The sequence below is a fragment of the Onychomys torridus genome, chromosome 5 (genome assembly GCF_903995425.1).
Source record: "Onychomys torridus chromosome 5, mOncTor1.1, whole genome shotgun sequence".
In the NCBI taxonomy this organism is placed as follows: Eukaryota; Metazoa; Chordata; class Mammalia; order Rodentia; family Cricetidae; genus Onychomys; species Onychomys torridus.
In genome coordinates, this window is record NC_050447.1 from 69,065,911 (window position 1) to 69,088,070 (window position 22,160).

At 36.3% G+C, this 22,160-nt stretch overlaps 1 protein-coding gene across 2 annotated transcripts in view; it reads right to left on the reverse strand.

Annotated features, from left to right (window-relative positions):
- Positions 1–22,160, reverse strand: part of Upf2 (UPF2 regulator of nonsense mediated mRNA decay) — a 115,616-nt gene that overhangs the window by 39,445 nt on the left and 54,011 nt on the right. For both annotated transcript variants that reach the window (XM_036188005.1, XM_036188006.1), the window contains exons 9-12: positions 19,735–19,843; positions 12,503–12,616; positions 3,836–3,952; positions 1,903–2,088 (exon numbers count right to left, since the gene is read on the reverse strand). In XM_036188005.1, coding sequence (XP_036043898.1) covers positions 1,903–2,088; positions 3,836–3,952; positions 12,503–12,616; positions 19,735–19,843 — 526 coding nt within the window. The remainder of the gene's footprint in view (positions 1–1,902; positions 2,089–3,835; positions 3,953–12,502; positions 12,617–19,734; positions 19,844–22,160) is intronic.

Sequence of the window (22,160 nt, forward strand, 5' to 3'; positions counted from 1 at the left end):
GAAGAAAACTTGGGGGATGAAGACACAGATGAAGGGGAAGCGTAGAGTAAGGGAGCGTACAGGAATATGAGATGAAGCAGACGAGAAGACTAGCAGGAGGACAGAAGGGGATCAAGAAGACAAGAGGGCTTAGGGGAGGGAGGAGTAGGAAAAAATATGACACACTATGTATGGAAAAGCCATAATGAGACCCATTCTTTGATAACTTAAAAACATTTAAAAACCAAGTTGGGGAGGAGGCTCAGCTATGAAGTGTCTGCTATGCAATCCTGAAGGCCTGAATTTGATGCTCCCACAGTCCACATAAAAAGTATGGCCGGGCATGACCACACACTCCTGTAATTCCAATGCTGGAAAGGCAGGGACAGGGTGCTCCCTGAAGTTTGCTGGTAAGCCAGTAAAGCTGAATTTGTGAGTTCCGGGTTTAGCGAGAGAAAACACCTGACTGCCATTAACCTTATGGCCTCCGCATGCATGTGCACACACAAACATATACATACACACATACACAAATATTTTAAGTCACTTAAGAGAGAGGATAACCTCAGTTTTCTCGTGTGTAAAATGGTAAATAATAAAAGTACAAACACTTATTTCCTAGTTCACAGAATTAAACAAGTTAATATATGTGCAGTGCATATTGAGGTGTCTGGTAAAATAAAAATGCTCTTTATGTGCCGGGCGGTGGTGGCGCACGCCTGTAATCCCAGCACTTGGGAGGCAGAAGCAGGTGGATCTTTGTGAGTTCAAGACCAGCCTGGTCTACAGAGCTAGTCCAGGACAGGCTCCAAAGCTACAGAGAAACCCTGTCTTGAAAAACAAACAACAACAACAAAAAGCTCTTCATGCTGGTTTTACTATTTCAAAATTTCTTAGAAACAAGATAATCAGCAGAGTTCTCTCTGAAGACAGACTTTTGCTATGGAAGCAAACAGATACTACCGGCAGATTGTGAACAGTCCTTTTATGTCTATCTGCTTTCTATAACCATGTACTAGGCATGCTCTCCTTACCACTTTCACTAGAAATGTCATCACTTCATCACTACAGAAGCTTTTAATGCTTTCCATTCTAAAACTGTTTTAAACAACTCTGAAAGACAGCTTCAATTTTCAAAGATGTAGTCATTTCTTATCACTTTCTACCCTAAATAAAAAGGAACTCAGCACTTTCTAATGTGCCAACTTGTAAAGTTAACAAGGAAACATTCTGTCCCCATTGTAAAAGTAAAGTTTTTAACAAGGTAACCATAACAATTAAGGTAAGTGGTTCTTAGCTTTTCCTGGGGGAAAAAAAAATCATCCTGTTGGGGTCTTCTCCAGAAAGAAAGAAATAGATATCCCAAATTACGTGCCGGGCGGTGGTGGCGCATGCCTTTAACCCCAGCACTCGGGAGGCAGAGGCAGGCGGATCTCTGTGAGTTCTAGGCCAGCCTGGGCTACAGAGTGAGTTCCAGGAAAGGCACAAAACTACACAGAGAAACCCTGTCTCGAAAAACAAAACAAAACAAAACAAAAAAAAAAAAAAGGAAATTTCAGAGGGATCATGTACCAGTTACCTGTCTAGCATGCACAAAGCCCTGGTTACCACCAGCACCTCTGCAAACACCAAAAACATAAATACAAAAAGAATAATAACAAAAAAGATAAAAAGTTTTAAATGTGTACAGTATCACAATTAAGTTTAGAAGTGAAACATTTTAATGATAAAAAGTTATAAAAAATATAAAACACATGGCTTAAATATTCTGTAGCGTTCCATGAATTCCTTCCAAGGATGACTTGAACACAATTATGCATACTAGAACCCTGCTCAATCCCTACCTGTTCTAGAATGTATATGAGTGCAGCAACATCACAAATTTCAAGGCAACATTACTAAATGATCTGATTCCAATTTTACCTTCTCAGTAGTGACCTTAGAGAGATCCTTGTACAGAAGTTTGCGGACATACTCCTGAAGAGGAGGACGTTTCTTTCTCACTGTCTTTTCAGCTGGAGGTGGGTTGCAATAGTAATATGCATTTTCAACCATTGTAACATACCGTGCATCAAGATGCATTGCTTGTTTCTTTCTCATCATTTGTTCCTAGAAGAAAATGTCTAGATTAACCAAAACATTCCACAATGCATGAAATAAAACCACTTACTTGCTCTGAAAAGGCCATGGTATATAGGTATATAGGCTAAAAGTTCTGATGAGGACGAGACCTTTTCAGTCACACTTCAAGCTGAAGCTGAGCACACTAAGTTCTAAGACCTTGGGGGCTAATAGTTTCCTTGTCTGTAGAGATATTCCAGATTAAATGGTATAATACTGGATGGCATAAACTCTTGAGAAGGTATTTATAATCAGTTACACACAGAACAGCTCAAGTCAGAGTTGCTCTTTTATTTGATTCTTATTCCTTAATCTCACTTACACATTTGAGCCTTACACTCCTTAGGGTTAATACAAGCTTGCATAGTTATAAATCAAGTCACATTTATAGCAGAACTCTTTCACTATTTTATGGGGTACCATCTAAGGTCAAGTGGTCATGAACTCGTATGTTCTAAAACCTGTAGCAGCACAACAGTTTACATCCTAAGAAGTTAAGTGAATTCCCTGCCCCACTCCCATCCCTTTTAGCCTTGACTCTTACTATTGAGAACAGAAGTTAAGCTAGGAATAAAGAATCCTAGAATAAGAGCATTTTGGTTTCATTTGATGGTCATCACAGGAAGAGTTTCTGCCAAGAAATCATACAAATAAATCCACATTTCTTCATTTCAAATCTTACCAGAAAACTATTCAGCCTTGAAACTAGACTATAAAGTAAGATAGATAAAATGTCACAACCAAGATATGTGTAGTGGTTGTATTACAGAATCTACTTAACTCCCTCCTACACACATCTTTCTCTTTACACCAAAGTCTCTAAGCAGATGCTTAGATAATAATGCTTAATAAACTTGTGGCCTTTTCAAATCCTAATCAGCTAAACAAGTTCTCTTCCAAATTAAAATTTTAAGACTGTATTTATAATTTCCCCCTAATTTTTAAAATCTGTTTCTATGTATATATGGGTTTGTACACATGTGCATATGTGTGTGGTGCCTGTAGAGGCCAGAATAGGGTGTCAGATCTCTTGCAGCTGGGGTTACAGGGGGCTGAGTCACCTAAAACATGTGCCAGGAACAAAACTTAGGTCCTCTGTAAGAGCAGTACATGGTCTTAACCACTACGCCATCTTTCCAGCCCCATTTTATAACTTTACTATAAAAATTAATTTTATAATTTTTAGGTTATACTTTATATGTTTACATTACACATTAAAAATGGGTAAAAACATAGCACAACCAAAGATGATCTCTATCTAACAGTACTGAATACCTATTCATTTGAATAATTTGTCTGTTTTTATGGGGTAACCTCATTCTCCCTTAATAAAAAATTATACTGTTAGTATGTGTATGCATGTGTGCACATGCATGCACAATGTGTACGTGTGTCACAGCACAAGTATGTAGGCCAGGGGACAACTTTATGGAGTCGGTTCTCTTGTATCTTTTTGTGTGGGTTCTGGGAATCAAGCTCATGTTGCCAGGCTTGCTCAGCAAGTGCCTTTACCACTGAACTGTATTGTTAGCTCATTAATCCTTCTTTGAACTGGCAACAAGGTGAAAAAAATTCCTGACTTTCCAGGATGGCAGTTCATTTGTGCAGGATGTTCTAGGTTAGACAGAAATGCTTGTACTCAAATGGCAGAGGAAGACAACCAACATTGATTAATACTTTGAATCACTGAGGTATAAAGACCCTCAACTTCTTACCAGGATCTACAAGCCCTTACCAAAAGCACACTGGTCCTCAGATGTGATTCTGGAGATCTGAAAAGAAATCGTCCACAGGTCTCCAGTAGAGTGCACGCCATTTCAATATGATGATGAGAAAAGTCTGACAGAAGCATCTGGAATAATAAGAATGATGAAAAACTACAAAGACAACACATCAGTTCTAAGAGAGAAAGACAGTAATCCATGCCTCTGAATATGTCAATGACGAAAATCAAGCCTACTTTAGTAAGTTTTACTGCTGAATATTTTTTTCATCATCAAATTTTTACTAAAAACTTAAAATATACTTAACATTTTTCATTTTCAGAAAAGGAAATAGATATAAAATCCTTTTCTATATTTACTAGGTATTATGTACTCATTTTACTTTATTATGTATGTGTGTAGTTTATGTATATGTGTGCATGTATGTGGATGACTTACCTTAAATGTAAACGGGCTCATATCATCAATACAAAAAAATATAACTAGCTTATTAAATAAAACAAAACAAGATCTAACTACTTGTCTGTAAGAAACACATCTCACTAACAAAGGTACAGACTAGGTAAAGGATGGAAATCAATGTGTATACAAATATATAAAGCAAATGAAAGCTGAAAACAAACTGGCGTAGCTATTCCAATATCTCATTGTAGTAGGTCCCTTTCTGTTGCTGTAATAAAACACTCTGACCACATTTGGAAAAACAAAGAGTTTATTTCAGCTTACAGGTTATAGTCCACTATTGAGGGGAGTCAGGGAAGGAACTCAAGCGGGAACTTGAGGCAGAAGTCATGGAAGAAGGCTATTGCTTGCTGGCTCAGTCATAGGCTCATGCTTAACTAACTTGCCCAGGGTAAGTGTTGTCACAGGGGGCTGGGTCCTGCTATATCAATTACCAACCAAGACAATCCCCCACAGACATGCCCACAGGCCAATCTGATCTGGGCAATCCCTTAAGTGAGACTTCCTTCCAGGTTAAGTCAAGGTAACAATTGAAATGAAGTAGATTTACCTTAAGATAAAATAGATTTCAAATGAAATTTAGTCAAAAGAGATAAAGTAGGCATCTACGTAATAATGAAATGAACAATTCACAAAAAGCACATAACAGGGGCTAGCATGGGGTAGATAGCTCAGCAGGTAAAGCACTTGCAATAGGAGTTCAGATTCTAAGCTGACTGGATATGGTAGCCACCTGTATCCCAGTGCTCCAGAGACTGAGATAATTAATTCCCAGGAAAACCTGGCTAGCTAGAATAACTAAATCAGTGAGCACTAGTTTCAAGTGAGAGATCCTGCCTCAACATACAAAGTGGAGAGAGATGGAGGAAGACATCTGGCATCAACCTTGGCTACACACACACACACACACACACACACACACACACACTCACTCACTCACACACACACACACACACACACACAAATATACATGTAACAACAATGAAAAACAGAGCTAGAGAGATGGCTCAGAGGTTAAGAGCACTGGCTGCTCTCGCAGAGGACCAGGGTTCAATGCCCAGCACCCATACAGTGGCTCATAGGTGATCTAATGTCCTATTCTGACCACCACAGGGACGAGGCACACATGTGGTAGACAGACATACAGGCAGGCAAAACATTCATACAATAAAACAAAATAAAAATATATATAATAACAACAATAAAAAGATTTAACAGTAGTGAATAGATGTGTAGTGATTGTTGGGAGTTCCTAATTTCATAAAATGAACATTAATAGGTTAAAAAAGACAAAACAGTTCCTAATACAATAGCAAGCGATTTCAAACTCTATGCTCATCTTTACATAAGTCAGGCAAACTAATACCAACAAAGAGATTTAAGAATTAAGTTAGAAGCTGGGCATGGTGGCACCACCCTGTTCTATAGGACAGGAAGGGCTACACAGAAAAACCCTGTATTGAAAAAGTAAAAGTGTTTAATTAGACCATAGGTTAAATCAATATAACAAATATCTACAGAATAATTTCAACAGATAATTTTTATATCTTATCATAATGAAATACTATTAGGCATCAACCACACATACACTCATTTTAAAAATACATATATATTATTATTGACACATAATTTTTCTATATAGTCCTGACTGTCCTGGAGCTCACTATGGAGAACAAGCTGGCCTCGAACTTGGAAAGATCCTCCTGTCTCTGCCTCTGCCTCTCAGGTGCTGGAATTAATGTTGTGCACCAAGCCCAATCTGAGCAATACACTCTTAAATGGCCAGTAGGTCACTGAAGAAATCAGGGAGGAATTTCAATTCCTAGAATGAAATGAAAATGCAAGTCAAAGTTACCAGAACTTTTGGGATAGTTCTAATGGGAAAGTTTACAGCTATGAGGGCTTACAGTAAAGTCAGCGATCTCAGGGCTAGAGACAGCTCAGTATTCAATGTGCTGGCTGATCCTCCAGGGAACTCTAGTTCAGTCCCCAGCATCCACAGTGGGTGGCTCACAACAACCTGTAACACCAGTTTCAAGGGATCTAATGCCCTCTTCTAGTCTCTGCAGGCACCCACACACAGGTAGCATATACACATGCAACACACATGTATACATACACACATAAATTAATCTTTTGAAAAAGGTCAGAGATATCAAATAAATAAGCTAATGACACACAAGGTATGAGGAAAATGAAAAGACAAACCCACAAAGAGTAAATAGCAAGAAATAAAAATCAGGGAAGAAGTTAGTAAAATGGATGATAAAAGAACAATACAGACTCAATAAAACAAAGAGTTGGTTCTTTAAAAAAAAAATTTAAGATCTATCAACAAACCAGAAGATAATCTAAACAAAAGAATGAGAAATAAGACCCAAACTAATTCTAATAGAAATGGAGAAGGAGAAGCTAGAGCAATGGCTCAGTGGTTAAGAGTACTCGTTGCTCTTGCAGAGGACCTGGGTTTGGTTCCTAGCATCCACATGATGGCTCACAGCCATTTTTAACTCCAGTTCCAGGAGAGTTGATGCTGAACTACGTGGGCACCAGGTGGTACACACACATGTAGGAAAAATTTCATATACATAAAGTAAAATAAATAAATTATTAAAATAAAAATTTGTAAATGCAAAAGATTCCACTGAAATCCAGAATATCATTATGGAATACTTTGAAACTCATATTCCAAGAGAACCTGAAAAAATATACAAGAAATAAATTCCTAGATATATATCACATACCAAAGTAAAATTCTAGGACACAAACAACTTAAACAGACCCTTAAACAGCAACAAGACTGAAATAATAGTGGTCCCTTAACAAAGAAGTCCCCTACCAGGATAGCTGCATTACTAAATTCTACTAAGTGCTTAATGAAGCGCCAACACCAACACTCACGAAACTGTTCCCTACAACAGGAGAAAGAACACCACCACACTCATTCTATAAAGCCAGTCTTATCCTGATACTAAAACTGGATGAAGACACTACAACAAAAAACTGTCTAGACCAATTTCCTTGATGAACGTAGATATAAAATTTCTCAGAAAAAAAACAACTGCAAACCAGGCTAATTAGATGGCTCTGTGGCTAAAGGCACTTGCTGAGAAAGAAATTGGAGGGTAAAAAAAATCCCATTCACAAAAGCTTAACAAACAACCTGAGGCAGGAGGTAATCCAATGAAGTGAAGAATTTCTACAATGAAAATCTGAAATGTCAAAGCAAGAATTGAAGATGACATTGGAAGATGGAAAGACCTCCCATACTCATGGACTGGCAGAAATAATATGTGAAAATGATTATATAATTGAAGGGCTAAAGGATTCAAATTCAATTCTCAGTTCAATTTTATGATGGGTTCACAACCATCTGTAACTCTAGTTCCAGGGGATCTGATACCCTCTTCTGACTTCCAAAGCACCAGGCATACAACCAGTGTACAGATATACATTCAGGCAAAATACTCATACATTAAAAAAAAAAAAAAAAAAACCAAACAACAAAAAAAAAAACCAAGAAATCAATTATATAATTGAAAGCAATTTTCAGACACAATGCAATTCCCATCAAAATCCCAATGACATTCTTCACAGAATGAAAAAAAAAAAAAAAAAAAATCCGGGGGCTGGAGAGATGGCTCAGCAGTTAAGAGAACTGACTGCTCTTCCAAAGGTCCTGAGTTCAATTCCCAGCAACCACAAGATGGCTCACAACCATCCGTAATGAGATCTGGTGCCCTCTTCTGGCCTACAGACATATACACAGGCAGAACACTGTATACATAATAAATAAATAAATCTTTTAAAAAAATAAATAAATAAAGAGTGGCACTGTTTAGGAGCTGGAGAGATGGCTCAGAGGTTAAGAGCACACTGGCTGCTTTTCCTAAGGTCCTGAGTTCAATTCCCAGCAACCACATGGCTCACAACCATCTGTAATGAGATCTGTGTCCTCATCTGGCACGCAGGCATACATGCAGACAGAACACTGTATACATAATAAATAAATAAATAAATCCAAAAAAAAAGAAAAGAAAAAAAATCCTAAAATTCATAAAGAAGAACCAAATACCTGAAACAGTCAAAGCAATTATTAAGCAGGAAGAACAACACTAGATACCACAATCTCTGACTTCAAACTATGCTCAGAGACAAAGTAAGAAACAGCACAAAGTACTAGCACAAAACCAAACACATAGATCAATGGCCTAGAATAGAGTACCCAAAAGTAACCTCCCCTCACTCTCTCCCCACACACATATACTCACCTAACCTTTGATGAAAGCATCAAAAGCATAAATTAGAAAAAGAAAACTTCTTCAAATGGTGCCAGGAATACTGGACAAACATATGTGAAATCATGAACAAGGGGCCTGGGGAAATTGCTCAGTGGGCCAAACACTTTAGCTCTAAATTTAAGGACCTTAATTTAGATCCTCAGAGCTCGACAGCTAGCCAGTCTAGTTAAATGAATGAGCTTCAGGTTCACTGAAAAGACTCTGTCACAAAAATAAAGTAGAGAATGTAGAGGAAGACACTTAACATGAATCTCTGGCCTCCACATGTACATGCATGCTTTTAAACACACACACACACACGCACACACACACACACACACACACACACACACACACAATCTACCTCTCCCCTCATCCTACACAAAAATCTATTCAAAATAGATCAAAAACCTTAGTGTTAGAGGAAAACATGGGCAAAACACTTCAACATATAGACACAGGAAATAACTGAAAGGAACTCCAATAGCTCAAGAACCAACATTAAGGGCTGACAAAGGGGATCACACAACTTTAAAAAGCTTGTGCACAGCCAGGTGGCACTGGTGGTGCACGTCTTTAATCCCAGCACTCGGGAGGCAGAGCCAGGCGGATCTCTGTGAGTTCCAGGCTAGTCTGATCTACAGAGCGAGATCCAGGACAGCACCAAAACTACATGGAGAAACCCTGTCTTGAAAAACAAAAGCTTGTGCACAACAAAGAAAGTAAACACCAGAATGAACAGACAGCATACAGCACAAGTGAAAATCTGACAGGAGAGCAATATCTACAATCTATAAAGAGACTCCAAAATTAAATAGTGAAAAACAAAGCAAGACACCCAATCAGCAATTTCATTAATGAACTGAACAGACAATTCTTACATGAATACAAGTGACTAAGAAATATTTGAAAAAGTGTTCAAAATCCTTAGCCATTAGGAAAATACAAATTAAAACTGCATCAAGGGTTGGAGTGATGGCTCAGCAGTTAAGAGCACTGACTGTTCTTTCAAAGGCCTGGGTTTAGTTCCCAGCACTCACATGGTGGCTCACAACCATCTGTAACTCTGGTTCCAATGTCCTTTTCTGATCTCTGTAGGGACTAGGCACACAAATGGCAAAACATGTAGGCAAAACATCCACATACAAAAATAAATAAATCTTAAAAAACAAAACAAAACCCTACTACATTGAGATTTTATGTCACCCATCAGAATAACTAACAAACAAATAAAAACAATGATTGGGACTACAGAGATGTTTCAATAACACTTGCCATGCCAATTGTGATGACATGAGTTTGGATCCTCCAGACATGGTAGTATGGACCTGTAATCCCAATACTCTGGCAGCCAGAAGAGAGGCAGAGACAGGAGACTCCCCAGAAACTTTTGAGTCAGCCAGTTAACATGCAGGAAGCTCAACAGAGACCCTGCCTAAAACAAGGTAAAAGGCTGTCCATTCTGACCTACACACCCAACCTGGCACATCCCCACCATCAACACACGCTCATACACACAGGCAGGTACCCAGACAAACAAAGAAAACAAGTGACAACAAAGGCTGATGAGGAACTGGGCAGGAGGAACTCTTATTTAGAGCTTGTAAGAATACAGACTTGTGTAGCCACTATGGAAGTCAGTATTCTTCAAAATACCAAAAACATAACTGCCAAATGACCAACTATACCACTCTTAACCATATGGCCAATGGATATACCACAGAAATATTGGAACATCCAAGTTTACTGTTGTATTGTTGTATACAATAGGCAAGATATGGAACTCACATAGTAAAGATACACAGCAGAATTTTTATTTAGTTGTAAGAATGAAATTATATCATTTATAGGAAAATGGATGATTATGTTAGGAGAAATAAGACATGTTTTCTATCATGTGAAATCTAGATTGAATGGTGTGCTTATGTGTATATATATATGCAGAAAGAGAACAATGAGGAAGAACAAAGAGGTCTAAAGAGGGTTAAGGAGGGAATAAAGAAAGTAACAGAACATATGAAAGCTGAGGGGTAATTATGTGGAGGGAGGAAGGAGACTAAGAAGAATGGGGAAGAGAGGATAGTGAGGAGGAGTAAAAAGGAATTAGTATAATATATATATATGTATGAAAATGCTAGGAATATAAATCTTTTAAGAGTATGTGGTGGTTTGAATGGAAATGGTTCCTATAAACTCACTGGGAGTGGCATTATTTGAAACAATTAGGTCTTGTTGGAGAAAGTGTGTCACTGGGCATAGACTTTGAGATTTCTAAAGCTCAAGCCCAGCCCAGTGGTTCCCTCTCTCTCCTTGCTGCCTACTGATCCAGATGTAGAACTCTTGGTTCTTTCTCCAGCATCATGTCTGCCTGCACATTGCCATGCTTCCCGCCATGATAATAATGGACTGTAAGCCAGCCCCAATTAAATGTTTTCCTTTATAAGAGTTGCCTTGGTCATGGTGTCTCTTCACAGCAATAGAAACCCTCACTAAGACTGGGTAAAGCAGAAAGTCAGCCTTCACTTGTGAAGTATTTGTTGAAAATGACAAAAAACAAACATACAAATGCAAAACCCCAAAATGTATGAAAGCTGGGCTTAGTGTTGGATGCCTCTTATCTTAGTACCCAGGGCAAGCATATAGTAAGCTTGAGAGACAAAAAAAAAAAAAAAAAAAAAAAAAACCAGGAAAAATAACCCTAAAAGGTGATGATAAAAATCCCTGCAGATTAATCTGTGAATATACTGATGATTTTATTTTCTTAAAATGAATTCTTAGAAACAGAATTCTATGTCAGGAAACAATGTATACTTCCTACCTAGGTTTACATAACTTAAGACTACACAAAAATGCATTAATATATTTAAACAGTCTCTGGCATGACTCCCAGTCATTCTTAGCTGCCTGAGTTTGCCTGAAACATCCTTTGCTGGTAAGCACTCTCCTGAGACTCCCTAGGGAAGTTCAGGGGGCCTAATGCTCTGAATATTTACAATGCTCTGAATATTAGTATTTTTAAACATTAAAAGCATACAGTTTAAGTAGAAAATCTGTTTTAGGAAAAAAATTTAGAAAAAGAATGATTATTTAAAATGCAGGTTTATCAATTCTGTTCTAACTTTACCACATATAATTAATGTTTTTATTTGATTTATAATTTAATTTCATTATGGACAGAAAGCATAATCTGAAGTATTTCAGTAACCAATCCATGCACATCTAAAGAGATTATCTTGGTGTCAATTAGATAAAGGTTTGGTAAACTGTTCATTAAACTCTAATAGTACACAATTTCTTCCTACTCATTACTGTGATTATTTCTTCATATATTTTGAAGTTATGCTGTCAGATACATAATATTTTCTTGTTAAGATGGCCTCTCCATAAATGAGAGTGATTCTGTCCAATATGCTTTCTGCTTCACAGACTTTGAAAAGTCGGATGAGACCAGTCTTCTTGACTAGTATTTATACAGTGCACTTTGTCTTTTTACTTTAGCCTATTTTGTCTATACTTTTAGGTAGCATCAAATTATTTTAACTAAGTATTGTCTTTTTTTTATTTTTTCCCTTGGTTTTGAAGACAGGGTTTCTCTGTGTAGTTTTGCTCCTTTCCTGGAACTCACTTTGTAGACCAGGCTGGCCTCGAACTCACAGAGATCCGCCTCTGCCTCCCGAGTGCTGGGATTAAAGGCGTGCTTTTATGAATTTTACTTGATATATTTTGTCCCTTTTATTTAATTACTGAAATTCCTGCATCTGTATCTGCCATCTTACCATTTGTTTTCTATTTTACTCACATATTTAATAATATTCCTTTTTACTGTTCTTGACAAATTAACTTTGTTTTAAGTTAATCAAATATTTAAACATTTCATTTTATCTATAATTTATATGTAAAACAACATTTTTCTATTAAAAACAATGTATCACTTACCTTTAAACAATGCAGTGTATCATTTTTGGTGAACATCTTAAACTTGGTTAGTTCTCCAATAAAACGGACTGTTTTGTTCTTTGTTTCAATGTTGATCTGGTCCTTTTTTCGTACCTATAAATTAAAAGATATTGCTTAGATAATTAACATTTTGAATATCTGTGATAAGAACTACTTTAATATATTTTAATTCACTTCAAATATTTCAAATAAATTGGAAAAGATTTCTTGTCTTCAAATTATTTTAAGTTAAGGAAAAATTTGCCCATGTTGTCCACACCAGTTCTAGGAAGTGCTTTGCAAAACTGCTCCATGATCAAGTAATTTGGGGAACCAACTGATTTTTTCAGGCTTAAAGAAGCCCTAAATTAACCCATTTAATTTAAATCAGTATTTCTTAAGTTTATTTAGTAATCTAGGCAATTTTATATAATATTAACCACTATCAATTAACAGCACATCAGATCAATATTTTAAGAAAACACTTTAGGAAATGCTGCTTTAAAATAATAATGCTAGAAACTCATTTAAGTGAAAAATATTTTCAGATGTTGTTATACTATGAACTATATTACATATTTTGCATAATTCGCTACAATGAAACATGCAATATATTCAATGTTGTTTTCATTACCAGAAATAATCATGAGTCAAAGCTCAAATCCTTGCAAGTTTGAGTTCTACACTGATGCATACATTAAAAAAAAATCAAATGTAGCAAAATTCCATTAGAACAGTATAATATGGATACACTGAGATAAGTGTAATTAGAACTGTAGGATTGACAATATTTTTATTTGTTTGTTTGTTTGTTTCTGGAGCTGAGGACCGAACCCAGGGCCTTGCGCTTGCTAGGCAAGCACTCTACCACTGAGCTAAATCCCCAACACCTGATAATATTTTTATAAGAAATCCAAATTTACAGTCTAGAAATCTATTATGTAAACAATAATCACGAGATGGTAGCATCTCCAATTAATTCCATGCTCTTTCCAGAATGTTGCCCACTTATTTTATCCAGAACATTGATAACATTCGGGGAAATAAATGATAGCTGTTACTCTTCTACTACATTAGGGAAGGACAGGGAGAGACAGGGAAAGAAGGAGAAAGAAGGAGAAAGATTTCAAAAGTGTCAAATGACTTGACTAGGGTGAATACCAAGATTCAAATTTCCCAACTATGAACTGAAATTTACTTCACGCATCCATAATATAATGGAATTCCAAGTTTAAAAAAGGGGCTAATCGCATCAGCAGCCATATACTTCATAATCATTATTTTACTGAACTTTTATAAACCAGACAACTAAACACTAAATGAAATTTTTGACTTTCAGACATCTACTTTCTATAGCAAACAGAGGTAAGTATTTAGAATTTTTACAATTTTAGTGATTTGATTGTCTGCTTGATTGAGACAGTGTCTTACTATGTAGCCCTGGCTGACCTTTCCTATATAAATCAGGTAGTTCTTTAAACTTGCAACAGTCCTCCTGTCTCTGCCTCATGGGTGCTAAGGATTATAGGTGTGTGACACCATACCCAGTCTCTTTAGTGATGACTTTAAAATAAAATTATGTTTATTAAAATTCCAGAGCAAACTAGGAGGTCATCAATACTAAACCTAACCTGAAGTATCAACAAAAGTATATCAAGCAAAAACAAAATCACAAATGTGCCAAAAAACTTCATTTTAGTCATAATATTTCCACAAAAAGACATGTGTGGTTAGAGACAAACAGAAAATACAGCCAGAGCAGAACAAGTACATGTTCTATCTCTGAGCTCCTACCAAGCCTTATTAGCTATTTTGAAATTTGGTACCTGCTATAGTTAACCTCTTGTACTGTGGGACATTAAGAGTTATTCTTGCCACCCACCCAACTGCACTCCACATACCTACCAGCTACTCTCTCTGCATTTCTCCCCACCTTCACCCCTTCCCAGATTCTGGTTATCACTCTTTTTAAAAATGCTTATTTTTATTTTTGTGTATGTCTAAGTGCCTACAAGTATATATATGCACCATGTGTGTGCCTACTGCTTGTGAAGGCTGGGAAAGCATGTTGGATCCCTTGGAACTGAAGTTACAAATGGCTGTAAGTCACCATATGGGCGTTGGCAACCAAACCTAGGTCCTTTGCAAGAGGAGCCAGTACTCTTAACCACTGAGCCATCTCTCCTGACCTTGAAATCACTATTTTATTGCCTATTTCTATGAGGTTTATTTTTCTTCCCTTCAAAACTATAAAAATTTTAAAAATGAAGACTGATTATCTCCATTCCTGATGGTCAGAAAAGAAGCTGAAAACATTTTAAAAGACTGTAATGGAATGGAGGGGAACGACCCCATTGACTTATCCTAACTCCTCATTCAGTATTCTTCACTATCATTTCTTCAAAACTTATAATCAAAGACATCAAAAATTTATGAAAACTATACTTTCTCTTAGCCAAAAGATTGAGAATCAATACTTCCGTAAAACTAAATGCAGACCAACAATATGCTTTTGTTTATATATTATCAGCTCAGTGATTACTATTGTAAGGTTTTACTTACATTATCCTTAACAAAAATACTGCTTCTAATTCAGTATTTAAAGATAGATGAAGCTAAATTTAGTACTGTTAGTGTGTAACATCAAATAACCTCTTCAGATATGTCCACCCATAAATCTTTAAAACTTTTCTATGCCCATCATTTACTACTCCTCTATAAAAAAGAAAGTGATGGCCCTTCCAGAAGTGCTAATAGATATTTGTCCAAAAAGACACTTTTTCCCTCTATAATTTGTTCTTTTGACTTAACATTAACTTTATCTACTAATTCAATACACTTTTCTACAAATCTATTATATGCTAACCTTGTAATCTGCTCTGAGCCTATAAATAAGTAAATTTGCCATAATTTACATATATATTTTTTAATTTGGTGGAACATTAGTCATTAGTCTCAAAAGTTGTACAGTCAATCTTCTAGGCCTAGGAGTGAAGGTTGAGGATAAATTTGAAACTTTTACTCACATACTTTACCTCATAGTTTTCATTTACTTTTTTATATTCTATATCATACATAAAATGTTATCATTGCAAATATAAGTTTAAAATCATATACATACAATGAAAATATAGATATACTGCATAAACATACTTGTATTCCACTTATCTTAACCAACTGTTTTAGTTTGACTGTGAATGTTTCTAGAAGCTTATGTGTTGAACACTGTGAAAAACTTTGGGAAGCAGGCCCTAAGTGGGAGGAGACGCAGATCACTGTGGGGGGGCGGGGTATGTGCCTTTGGAGGGTATACCTGGTTCCTGCTCTCTTCTTCCTCCTCTGGTTCCTATCCACTGTGACATTCCAGCCACAATGATGCTCTCCCCCAAACACATGGAGTCAAGCAATCATCAATTCAACTCTCCAAGATGAATAAAATGTGCCCTTCCTCTCTTAAGTTGTCTATGTGAGGTATTTGGGTCAGTTGTGAAAAAATTCACCAATAATCAATTTTAATTAAACAAAGTAGAAAGACCATTTTTAGAATGTCAGTGAGGATGATTTGCTTAAATAAAAGCTGCTCTCTCCATTTAGGAAGGAGACTCCGATGAAAGTTTGGACAACCAAGAATACTAAAAATGAAAATATGCCTCACAGTTACACTATCGGAACACAAAATTTTATTGAAAACCATTTTTTAGTATAGCACATTGGCACCATGATTATCTGGTCCTTTAAAAAAACAAAAACAAAAACCCTACAGTTGGGCTTTGAGGTGATCAGTTTTTCCTAGTACAGTTCATGATGTAAACAAAGCTTTTTAATTTTTCTCAGAGCTGTTCAATCTATGAATGCCTCTAAGGATCTTGAAACATATTGCGGAACTGTTTTATCTAAATTCTTACCTGATTGAAGTATATAAGAATGTTGATTTCTCACTTCTATTAGCTTTATTGATCTGTCAAATTAGCAAATCCATTGTTTAACTAGAATTTCTTTGACTACATATAGTTTTATCAGCTTTACTTCTCAGCTGAGATTCTTAAGGGGGCAAATATGATCATATTGTGGCAATATATTGGACCTAGATAGAAGACAGAGACAGGGAAACCTGGTTAAAGAGCTATTGTCATAACTCAAGCTGTGGATAATGAAAGACAGTGGCAGCGGGTTTGATGAGAAGTAGCTAGAACTAGAGTGTTTCAGAATGTTGTGACAAGATTTGGTGAACATAGATACTGAATATGAGAGAACCTTAACAGCTCAATAAAATATATTGTATTTATGGGGAAAATACAGAAGTGCATCCAATGAAGTAAAACATAACAATGTTCTTAGAAGAAAATAATCAGTCTGTTTTGTGGATACAACTGGTTTCTAGAAGGACAAAAATACTGTCTATGCACTGGACAGGCTGTAGCAAGATACACACATTTGGTGACATGAAGATGCTGGGAAACAAGCATTAATTGAAGCCAGACAATTGTGTTCCCACTCAAAAAGCAGGATTGAGCCAGGCGTGGTATGACACACCTGGAATGCAGCGTCTGGAAAGTGTAATAAATAGGATAAATTCAAAGCCAGCCTCTGCTACAACTATGAGTTTGAAGCTAGCTCAAATATCATGAAATCCTGTCTCTAACAACAACAACAAAGTGGTGCAAAAGAAGACTAAGGAATTTCAACATATAAATCTACCTTAAAAATGATTAACAAGAGGTGGGGCGGTGGTGGCACACAACTTTAATCCCAGCACTCTGGAGGCAGAGGCAGGCGGATCTCTGTGAGTTTGAGGCCAGCCTGGGCTACCAAGTGAGTTCCAGGAAAGGCGCAAAGCTACACAGAGAAACCCTGTCTCAAAAAAAAGATTAACAATAATAAACATAAGATCCAGAATAATGATATTTATACTAGGTACTGTACTATATATGGATTATCTCATTTAATTCTTAGGACAAGTACTGCTTCAAAGAGCAAAATTATTCTCATTAAATATACCTGTTTAACATCTGAGTAACTAAGTCCTAGTCAGAATGTTAACATGGTAGAACCAAAATTATGCCTTCTAAAAAATCAGGACAGTCCAGTGGTTTAGAATATACAAGGACATCAACTAATGGGTAATCAGGAAATTTAGTGATCTCTATTAAGAATATTGCTATGATGGTTTTAAGGAAAAATTGTATCTTAAAAAAATCCCAATAAAAAGGAAAACAAACAAACAAAAAACCAAAAACAACAACAACAAAAACAAACAAACAAAACAAAAGGATGTGGTGGCACATGCCTATAATCCCAGTAAAGGATAGAGGATCTGAAGTTCAAGGTCACCCCCCACTACACAGTAAACTGGAGGCCAGCCTGAGATACATGAGTCCCTGTCTCAAAAGAAGGAAGAAATGAAAGACTGGTGTTGTAGGGTGTACTGTGTTAACCTGATTGACATCCGTGGGTTTTGTAGCTGTTACTTTGTTTTCATTTGATAAGAGTTGTACTGTACATTAAACACATTTAAAGCCTAACAGAAATATGTTAGGAAAGAGTTTGCAGATTAGGAAGTTAGGAAGGAGAAATCCTGGGAGAGATGGAAAGTAATCGATTACTTCAACTACCTTCTTTTCTATTCTGAGAACAATGGGTTCCCAAGATTGCAGCAGTATAAATTATGCCAATGTCTTCAACTTCTGCTTCAATTTTCAGGGTAAGAGAAGTATGCATGTATAGAATACTCTTAATTGTACATTTTAAACCACATGCACTAATCATACTTAGTCCAACAATTTGCTTAATTTAGGGTTTGGCTGAGAGATTGAAGCATATAATTGATATAGCGCCTTCATAGTGCTCACTAGTATAATAGATCCTCACTGGTACAAGGGATCAATTACATCACCAAGAATATGACTTCTGCTGTATCTATTCCTGAAGTAGCAGCATTTCTCAAAGTGTGTTCTTTATGGGATATGTACTCATACTCCTCTAGTACATTCACACAGTACAATCACCCTCATGAAGTTTTGAGAAGTTTTATAATAAGACAACACAAAACTGTTAAGCTTTAATAAGCTCAGTGTTTCCCAAGTTCTCTAAACATAGAAACCTTACCTGGGCTCACTATTGCTTATGAAAATCTAAAACACACTTAGCAAAACATGACCCAGGAAAATCTTAATCATAAAGATAGTAACAAATAAACACTTACTACAGATCAATCTGTCCTTCATGAGATTTTCCTGCTCTGAACTCCCCAATAAGCCATTTTGCAAGTGCACAATCATAATTTATTATTTTCCTCTTGCTTTTTATTTACATCTTATTTGTGAGCTATAGAGTGAGGTTCTTGACCTGAGCAATCATGTAATCTTTTTTGAGTGCTCAGCAATACTACTGACTTGTAAATCCTGAGTACAACAGTGTTTACTGAACACAGTAAACAATAGTTTTACTGGCATTCCCAACAACTTACTATAAAGGTTTGTAAACATAACTTTTCAGTGGCTATGGTAACAGCTAAACTTGACTGTTTCACTGTCCACCAGCCTCTCGTAGTGTCACTTTCACCCACCGACTGTATTTGAGGCTTTATCATATCACTTCCATACGACGACTGGGTAACTAAGACACTGGAGAACTACTAATAGAGTCTGTTCAGGTTTGTAGAACTGTAAAGGAAAGGAAGCTGCCTGGTAAGAGATCTCTGGTATTTACTGGACAGTTGTTTGAAGAACTTAACAGTATCCAAGATAAAAATTCTTCAAGAATCAATAAAACACAGGCAACAGAAGTATTCACTGACATCTTAGGATTTGTGAAAGCAATTATACTTCCCACTTTTAGAATTCAACACCTCAAGAGGCATCTATGAGGCAGCATATCCAACTTTCTTTGGGGCTAATTCTCTTTTTTCTGGAGTCAACAATAAGGACTGTGTCTTGACCTTGAAGAATGATTTTCAATTGGTAAAAAGAAAAAATACAATACCTATGATGGGAGGACAAAAAAACAAACAAACAAAAAACAGCTCCCTTCTAGCTGGGGCAGCATTATCAACTTTAAGTGTTGTTAAGTACACCTATACTTTAAAAATTTTAAATTCCATAAATTCTCAACTACTATGCCACTATCAATTTCAAAAGTATACTTATCAACAAAATTATTATGTTCAACCAAAGTACCCTCACTTAACTTATTAGAATATATACATATTACAAAATAAATGCTTAAATACATACATGAAATCTGAAATCCCCCCTCAGCATGGAACAAAGATCCTCTGCTACATCAGACATGCAGGGATGCAATGTAGCAACCAATCTTGCATAAAATGGTAGCAAATCCAACCTGCAAAAGTTATATGTGATATGTGTAAAAGGAAAGACATACCAGAAATAATTCATTTAAAACTTAAAACTTTCCCAAATTTACTCACATAGTAAATAATTATTAAAAAGCTAATCATTCACACATGCCAATTTATTACCACTATGGAGTTTCTGAAAATTCAGTAAGCCTTGTAAAAGTGTATTAATAACCTGGTGTTTTTTAAGTCTGTATTTTGATTAGGTATGTAATTCTGATACATGAAATGCTATGTGAAGAAAATGCATTCTGACATGGCTTAAATTTTTAATTACATAATTACTCAGAAACAGAATATTTACAAACCTAAAGGCAACTTAAATACTGCCAAGTCAGAATCCTTTCAAACTACTTCCTTCATTTATCCAGTGATAAGTCATTTGGAAATACCAATTCCTGAAGTAAGAAAGTAACCAAGAACCAAAAAGCACCTAAGATATTAACATAATAGCAAAAGATGCAAATAATCTCTGTTTATCAACAAAACCCATTCAGATCCTCATATAAGATCTCACTCTAACCAATGGCAGTATGTGGCTGTCACCTCACTCCACTGATAGAGCACTCTGTCCCATCAAATGTGGATGTAGCTCCAGAATCCATCTTATTTAATCCAATACTCCAGGCTAACTGGAATCAACACACAAACTACAATTTAATTTCCATTCCTATCACAGCTATTATCTTATAGGATTTGATTATTTAGCTATTAAACACTCAGCAGATCACACAGGTCGGAGATGAGAAGCAGTAAGGAGAAACAAAAGCATCTATGCTAGTAGCAGTAGGACCAGCAATGCAGAGACAGGGAAGCTAAACACCACAAAGAGCAGCTGGAAACTGTGCCAGCTGGAACAAATAACCCTACAGTTCTTAACTGTCCCCAGATGTATGCCTGTATTACTGACTAGTGTAGGAGAATAGGCCATTATTACTAAAGGCATACCTGTCATAGCAAGCTACAAATTAGATTTGCAAATTAGAATAAGAATGACCCTGAGACAAGGAGGGTAAGATATGGCATTAAGGAAGGAAAAGTAAATTCATAGCTAAAATCTTAAAAACTTGTTTTTCTTCTTTGACTTCTATAACTTCTTTTAAAACATTTATTTGTCCCTTTTTTTTTTGTTTGTTTGTTTTTGTTTTTGTTTTTCGAGACAGGGTTTCTCTGTAGCTTTGGAGCCTGTCCTGGACTAGCTCTGTATTTGAGGCTGGCCTCGAAATCACAGAGATCCACCTGCCTCTGTCTCCCAAGTGCTGGGATTACAGGCGTGCACCACCACCGCCCGGCCATTTATTTGTCTTTTAACATTTTGTTTTTAAACAAAACCTTTTATGAGTAACATACTGTCCCTTAACATCAGAATTTCTACAAATTATAAAAAGGGAAGAGGATTGCCTGTTCTTAAGTTAGGCAAATACTTTTGTAAATGAAAACACCAAAACCTGAAAGCCAGAGAGATGGCTCAGTGGCTTAATAAAGTAGCTGCTGCCAAGCCAGGGGACCTGAATTCAACCTACATGACCTACAAAGTGGAAGAAAAGAACCAATTAGGACTAGTCCTAATTATAATATACACACACACACACATGTATTATTCAACTTGTTAATAGTAATAACCTTCTCTCTGAGATGGCGATTATAGTCACCACCTCAGAAATAACTAGATGGAAGACTATGGTAGCTATCTACTCATGTGTTAAATAAAATATAAAAATCCTATTTTTGTTTTTGTTTTTTGAAACAGAGTTTCTCTGTGCAGTCCTGGCTGTCCTGGAACTTGCTCTGTAGACCAGGCTAGCCTCAAACTCAAAGATCCACCTGCCTCTGCCTCCTAAGTGCTCATTGCCTAGCTAAAAATCATTATTTTTAAGAGTAAAATTTTAAAGTGTTTTACACCCTAACATTTATAATCCAACTTTAGATATTTATTTAAAATATTTTAAAGGTTTATCTATTGAAAGTTAAGCATCTGAGATACAAATTGGACATGATATGGGCCACATTACTTCTTGATATTACAAAACTAAGGTTTTCCTTTAAGATTTCCTGGGTATTGCTAGTGTTTTTAAATAAAAGAAAAAAAAAAATCCTAAAGGACTGGAGAGATAGCTCTGTAGTTAAGAATGCTTACTGCCCTTGCAAAGGATCCAGGTTTGGTCCCCAGCACTCACATAGTGGTTCACAATCACCTGTAACTCCAGTTCCAAAGGATCTAACTCTCTCTTCTGACTTCCAATGGCTCATGCACAGAAACAGTATATACACATACACACACACTCAGGCATATACACACAC